Below are 6,719 nucleotides of genomic sequence, written 5' to 3'. Positions count from 1 at the left end.
AAAACTCATTTTCCCAAGTCCTCCTGAGTAAAAAAAAAAAAAATCTAATCTCCATAAGCTTCCACTCCTCCTCTCACCATTCCCCACCCAAACACCCAAGGACTAAAATGTGCTAACACTGCAGATGCAAAATTTTAAATGGCTATTGTCCATAAAAGGCTTGATTCACTCAATCAAAAAAGCAAAGGACCTGCAATGCACTAGGCATTGTTCCAACTGCTGGAATAGAGAAGGCGAAGACTCAAACCTGATACATACTCAAATCTTGAGGGGCTGGGAAAAGTAACAGATAACAAGTAAATGGAAAAATTATTTCTGATAGTAAAAGATGCTATTAAAAAAAAAAAAGGTTACATGAAGAGATGTCAGAGATCTTTATTCAGAATGAAAAAGCCAAGTACACAGACCTCCTCAGGGCTGAGTGTTCCAGACACAAGATTTCAAGTGCCAAGACCGTACGTTAGAAGCTTGTTATTTTCGAGGAACAAGAAAAAATATAGCTGGGAGCCATAAATTAAAGATCAAAGAATGGCCCTCTCAAATATCTCCCTGCCCTAATTTCTAGAACCTGTGAATATGCTACCTTATGTAGACTTTGCAGATGTACTTATATTCAGTATTAAGGAATTTGAGATGGGGAATTATCCTGGATTATCTGGGTGGCCCAACATAATCACAAAAGTCCATAAAAGAGGGAGGCACAAGGATCAGAGCCAGAGATGATGGAAGGATGGAAACAGAGATTACACTGAAGATGGAGAAGGGGCCACAAGCCAAGAATTGTAAGCAGCTTCTAGAAACTGGAAATGGCAAGGAAACAGATTCTCCCCTAGTGGCTTTGGAAGGCAGGAAGGCCTGCTGACACCTTGATTTAGCACAGTGAAACTGATTTCGAACTTCTGACCTTCAAAGCTGTTAAGACAATAAACTTGTGTTTTAAGTCACCTAAGTTTGTGGTAATTTGTGACAGCAGTGATAGAAAACAAATACTTACTGCCTACTATATGTTATGTCAGGTATTGGGTAGGATGAAAAAAAGCCCACCTTAAAAAGTTAACTGCTGAAGAGAAGGGAGCACTTGAATGAGAGGCACGTGTATGCTTTGGCTAGTTTGATACCAAATCTGTAAAGGAAAACAGCGGGAACAGAAAGTTGTCAATCTTTCCCTGCAGGTGGTCCCCAATGACACTTCAAGAATCTGTCACATCCTAGACATCCTTGTGTAGCACTTATGATATTTGTGTTAAGTCTATCTTGCCCATTAACACAAGAAAGCAGAGGCTATTTTCCTTTGTACATCCCTGCTAAGTGCTCAAGTTACACAGCACACAGCATTTACTTAGCACTCTGGGCCAGGCACTGCCCTAAGCATTTTCCATAACCTATTTAATCTTCACTAAAATCCTATGAAATTAGGTACTATTATTTCCCCCGTTTTGCTGGTAAGAAACCAGAGATGAAGTAATTTAATGGCTCAAACTATTAAGTGGAAGCTGGATATGAATTCATGCAGTTTGGCTCCAGAGCCAGCATTCTTAATTCAGTTTACCACCAAGGAAACTTCAAAGGTAAGCAAGACCAGGAAACACCAGGAACAACTAAACTAGGGTAGCTAGGGGTAGACCTAATAAAGCTGGAACTTTGAAGGGTACGAAAAGGCAATGTACTTATGTGAAGTGAATCTTTGTATAAGTAGAACCTGGGTGGCCCAGACTTTGATCATCAGAGGTTGGTTAGCCTTCTAGTGGATGTGGATGATCTCTTGCAGAAAATGACACCACTTTCAGGGGAGTTTTTTAAGTAAAATAAGATATTAAAGTGCATTTCAACAGGTTCTAATAGTTCACAAAATATTCTCATGTTCAGTTTTAATCCTTACAATCCTGTGAAGGCAAATGATTATCCCAATTTACTCCCTAGCAATCTGACAGCTGTAACTGTCACCTGACAGCATGCTTTGTTTGTTTATTCCCATTGCTTTAGTTATCTACCATATTCCCAGATGTCCTCCCCACTTCCAAACTCTCTCATACATCTCCCTATCCTCTGGTCCTCTAGCTGCATTCGGAAACTATGTGGACAGTGAATTTCCAGGACTGAAAACAAATGTGTCTGCAGAAGACATGTACAGCCCAAACACTGTTTCTTTCCCCTCCATATACCTACAGATCTTCCTATCCCCCTCACCAGCTTCACCAATATTTGCTATTTTGGGTAATGATGTGTCAACATCCATGGACTGCAAAAAATGTGCCACTCAATGTTGACAGTGGGGGCAGGAGGGTATAATGGAACTCTAGTTTTGCTGTGAACCTAAAACTGCTCTTAAAAAGTTAATTCTTTTGAAAAAAACATTATTAAATACCACCATCCCATATATAGAATGCCATTTCTATTACTATTCCAAATCCTACATGCCTAGGTAGTTAGCAATATGCCACCTGAGCAACTTTATTATTAGGTAGTTAGCAATATGCCACCTAAGCAACTTTATTACAGTAAATACCGTTCAGAATACTGGTTGTGCAAAGACTCGTGGGCTATACTGTGTAGTTACCTACCAAAGTAGTAAAACAAAACAGGCAATTTCAAAACTTAAAGACTTTTAGGCTCCACCAAGAGATTAATGTATGATTTTGTTACACATTGATCCAACTGTTTACCAAGATATTAAATTTCTTGCAAAACACTATAGACATGTATACATGGAACATTGGTTTTATAAACTAATAACCTTGATTTCCCTCCAGGATTCCCTGACCCTAAACTCACTAATCCAAATAGCTTCCAACACCCAAGAATTTAAATGTATTTGTCTAGCAACTTTCAAATACTAAAAAGTGATGATTCTGGTGCAAAAAAATCAAAAGAATAGGGCATCTATTTCATACGGCATCATACCCTTGGCACTATCAGTGAGAATCATAAACCTTTTTACTTTTATTTTATGTACTTCCTGTTACACTACACTTAAAACTTTCAGGTTTGCTAGCCTAGGTGAGATGATACATAAAAATATACAGGGAATGTTACTTATAAAAGCCTTTCTATTTCAAGTTTTTGCTCACTAGTATTCTCATGAGTTCTTTAGGTGCTCCAAATAAATTGCATCCATGGGCACATTTCATTTCTTCCTTCTTGATATACACAATATGTAGTGGAATTATTAGGAACTCACGTAAGTATGGGTAGAAGACGCAAAGCAAAAACATAAAAGTGAAATCCAAAAAGAAAATGACACATTTACTCACTACTTTATAGCCAAGCCAAAGCCTGAGAAAATGGAATTTCAGCAACGGGTTTTTATTTGTAAACTGAACCTTTACTCATGCACAAAGGCCTGTGAAATGGGCTTTCTTAGAATAGACCCATTTTGGCCAACTCAAAAGTGAAAAATCAGGACTTCGTACAGGAAAATCTTCAATAAACCCCAGGAATGTTTTTCACAAGATACAAACTGGACCCTAAGTTTTACACGCAACACGCTGTTTGTTGATTTGACTTAACTGTGTCACACCAAGATTTGCCACGATAGTTAGGGGACGGCTGAGGAAAGATAACAAAAAGTCACCAAGACAACAATACATTTCAATTTGAGAGCAGTCACTGTTTATTAACTGACCGGATTACAAAAATAATCATGGTAGATACCTGAAAGGAAGGGGAAAAAACCCATTAAACACCTTAATAACTAAAAATTAACATAAACCAGGAAGTTATAAGAAATACCAATTCAGTTTCCATTATTAAGTAGGAAGAAAAAAAAAGCTTTTTCTTCCCTCCATAAATGTCCTCAAAAGGAGAAACCAAACCAACTGTGATCATATATGATGGTTGATTCCCCCCCCACCCCACTAAATACTGCTTACAACTCAAACCAAACCCTTACAAGCATTCAAGTCATTTTTCCTCCAGTATTAAGTAAACTTCTTTCAGGATGTAGCTGCTCACCTTAGTTCATCCTTCTTATAAGTCTGTTGATCTGGTCTTCCCTGTTGCCAGCATCTCCGCCTTCTACAAAATGGGTAGTCTTTTTCTTCATTCCACCTCGTGGAGAAGACAATTTGAAGGGCCACAGGAAGTTGTTTGCTTCTTTGAAACGTTTTCCAACAGTATAGATCTCATGAATCAGATCCTCCATGCAGATAATACCGTATTTGCCTGAACATAAATCATCAAGATGATTTAAGGTTACTAAAACTGTTTGTTTTGAGACTATTAAATTTTTAAGGCATTAAGATAGGCTGTGACATAAGTAAATCAAGAGTAAAGTAACAAAGAAGGAAATACATGACTTTATTTACAAAAGATACAGCTCAAGCCAATGAAATCATTCCTTCCATTTTTCATAAATATTGTAGGGAATAAAGGAAGATGCATAATAGTGAGAAAAATCAGGCCACAAGATGCCAAAAAATATCATTTTGTCTGATACAATAACTTTTATAATTAATAATAATAACTTTTCCCCAAAGAGGCAGAACCTACCAAGAGATCGAGCAATCAACACGTTATCCGTCAGGGCAATTCGCTTCTTGTTGATTTTGCCATAACCACGCTTGTAGATCAATTCATTTACTGACTTCAGGTTTGGGTACCTAAATATGGAAATACAGATATAAATGACCAAATAAGACTATCACTGTCAAAACACCTGCCAGTTTACCAAACAGAAATCAAAGACACCTACCCCCATGCAATGTATGGCTCCACAATTCTCAGCATGTTAATTGAAGCCTTGTTGAGCTTCACAAAGGTGCCGTTGAAAATCTGACGGAGGCGAAGAAGCTGCAACACCTTTCGAACCTTTGGGCTCACACCATTGATACTGCAATGAAAAAATACGAAAAATTCATTTTTAACTTTTACCAGAATTTTTACTAGTAAAAGATGAGAAACTATTACAGTTTTGGGCAACACGTGTCACACCTAAATAAGAATCCTCTCATGTTACAAAGACCACTTTTCCCTTTAGTTAGCTGTATCCTATTACCTCTGCCAACTTGCCTCCCCTGCAAGTAAACTGTCTTTTGACACATACCTTTCACATTTAAAACTTTTCCTAACACTCTTATTACTTCTAGTTTTGCATACATCTTTGTCATAGCACTTATGAGGCTCCAATTTAACTGCTTTTGAAGTTAATCTCCAGGACACTGAACTCAAGTGCTCAATTCGAGAATGGATAGATGCTCTGGGCACAGGGCTTACAATCACTAAAATACTCTCCTCACCACCCAATATTTTCATTCCAGTGTTTTACAACCAAGATCCCCACAAGTACTGTGAAATTTTACTGGGATTGTGTAGCTTTCCCTTTAAAACCAGAATGCAGTAAAAACTGAACTTACCCTCTGATCCTGATGACAAATGCCAATTTGGGTTCCGCGGGTACGTAGAAGTTGCCAGCTTTTCTTGCCATCCTAGCCATTCGAATTTCAGTTCTGTACATCTGCCGGTACTCCTTGTGATAGTGCTTAGCTTTTTCATAGATAAGCTTCCTCCTTGCCTTTCGAAGCTGAAAACCAACATCAGTTATTCATCTGCTTTTTAGCTCCCAAACACAACTAGCAGTATCAGTTCTTTCCAAGAAAACCCTTCCCTTGAAGCTTTCTCACCACAATATGAGTTAACATTGCAAGAGGGAGATAACTAACTTCATTTGGAAAGGTCGTTCTAAGTTAACCACGCTCACTGGTACAGCAGCTGAAGTAAACAAGCCTTGTTAAAAACATTCACCTCATTTTCAATCGTAGGGCCTTTTCTTGGTGCCTCAAAAAAGTTTACTTACCATCTTCTGGGCAAATTTCTTTCTCAGGCGCTTGATCTTAAGCTCTGCGAAATTCTTTCGCTTTTTCTTAAGGGTTTCTGGCACAGCAGGAACCTTCTTTTTCTTCTCCCTAACATTAGCAGACAAAGCGTTAATTCAGAGAGCTCACAGCACTGCAGCACTCCCAATCTGTACTGAGCACTCTCTCTTAACACTACTATCACCACCGACTTCAAATGTACCTTTAACTGCTGTAGCGTGCTATGGTGTAAGATGCAGATTTTAGGAAATTCCTATGCCAGTAATCTTTACCTTTAACACGGACCACTTTTTTTAAACGAGTCACAAAAATAACAAATTCACATTTAATCTACCATCACTCCCGGGGTCCCACGACAACAAAAATGCCGAGAGCAAACCGTGCAGAGTAAAAGGCTGCCGCAAGACACTGATCCCTAGACTATTAGTGAGTGTGAGTCTAAGAGGACTTAAGAGTCTCAAGGAGAAAAAAAAAAAAAAGCCTCAAACAAACCCCCAACGACAACCCTGGTTCAAGCCTCAAGCTCCATATGCTATAAGCAAAGACCTGACAGCAGGGACGCTTCGGACAAATGCCAGCTAAGGACAAAGAACCCCATTCAGAGATTCTGAGCCTCCTTCAAAAGACGAGAGACTGGACAACCTGTCGGTTCCGCACATATTCAGCTCTCACACCTCGTTCCCGGTAACTCCAAAACCTCCGCCCCAAGGCCTCCTGAAGCCCATTTTAGCCTAAGACCACCAGGAGTGTCACACAACTTCACAAACACACAGGTAAGTCGACAAAGAGACAGGTTACAGATGGAACGAGAGAGAGTGAGACAAAAGCCTCTGATTTCGGGGATGGAGGAGGATTCTCGAGAGGACGAGGAGAAACTTACTCAGCACCTTCCATGGTTCCAGCCGGGAA

The 6,719-nt window shown here is 39.2% G+C and overlaps 1 protein-coding gene across 1 annotated transcript; it reads right to left on the bottom strand.

The window, feature by feature from the left end:
• Positions 1-3,585: 3,585 nt before the first annotated feature.
• On the bottom strand, positions 3,586-6,719 carry RPL7 (ribosomal protein L7). The gene is made up of 7 exons (XM_007453712.1): positions 6,691-6,719; positions 5,792-5,900; positions 5,352-5,518; positions 4,691-4,828; positions 4,489-4,598; positions 3,952-4,161; positions 3,586-3,651 (listed from the first exon to the last, which is right to left on the bottom strand). The coding sequence occupies exons 1-6, from the start codon at positions 6,702-6,704 to the stop codon at positions 3,953-3,955; spliced, it is 747 nt and encodes a 248-aa protein (XP_007453774.1). The 5' UTR covers positions 6,705-6,719; the 3' UTR covers positions 3,586-3,651; position 3,952.

The sequence above is a fragment of the Lipotes vexillifer genome, unplaced genomic scaffold (assembly GCF_000442215.2).
Source record: "Lipotes vexillifer unplaced genomic scaffold, Lipotes_vexillifer_v1.1 scaffold35, whole genome shotgun sequence".
Lineage (NCBI taxonomy): Eukaryota > Metazoa > Chordata > Mammalia > Artiodactyla > Lipotidae > Lipotes > Lipotes vexillifer.
Note: the sequence above shows the minus strand (reverse complement) of the source record. Positions and strands in the feature narration are given on the sequence as shown.

Bases quoted from the DNA above. Each gene is read 5' to 3' on its own strand.
- RPL7 (XM_007453712.1), bottom strand. The intron at 5,519-5,791 runs GTAAGTAAACTT...GTTGGTTTTCAG, and splicing joins AGAAATTTGCCCAGAAGATG to CTTCGAAAGGCAAGGAGGAA. The intron at 4,829-5,351 runs GTAAGTTCAGTT...TTTTCATTGCAG, and splicing joins TTTGTCATCAGGATCAGAGG to TATCAATGGTGTGAGCCCAA.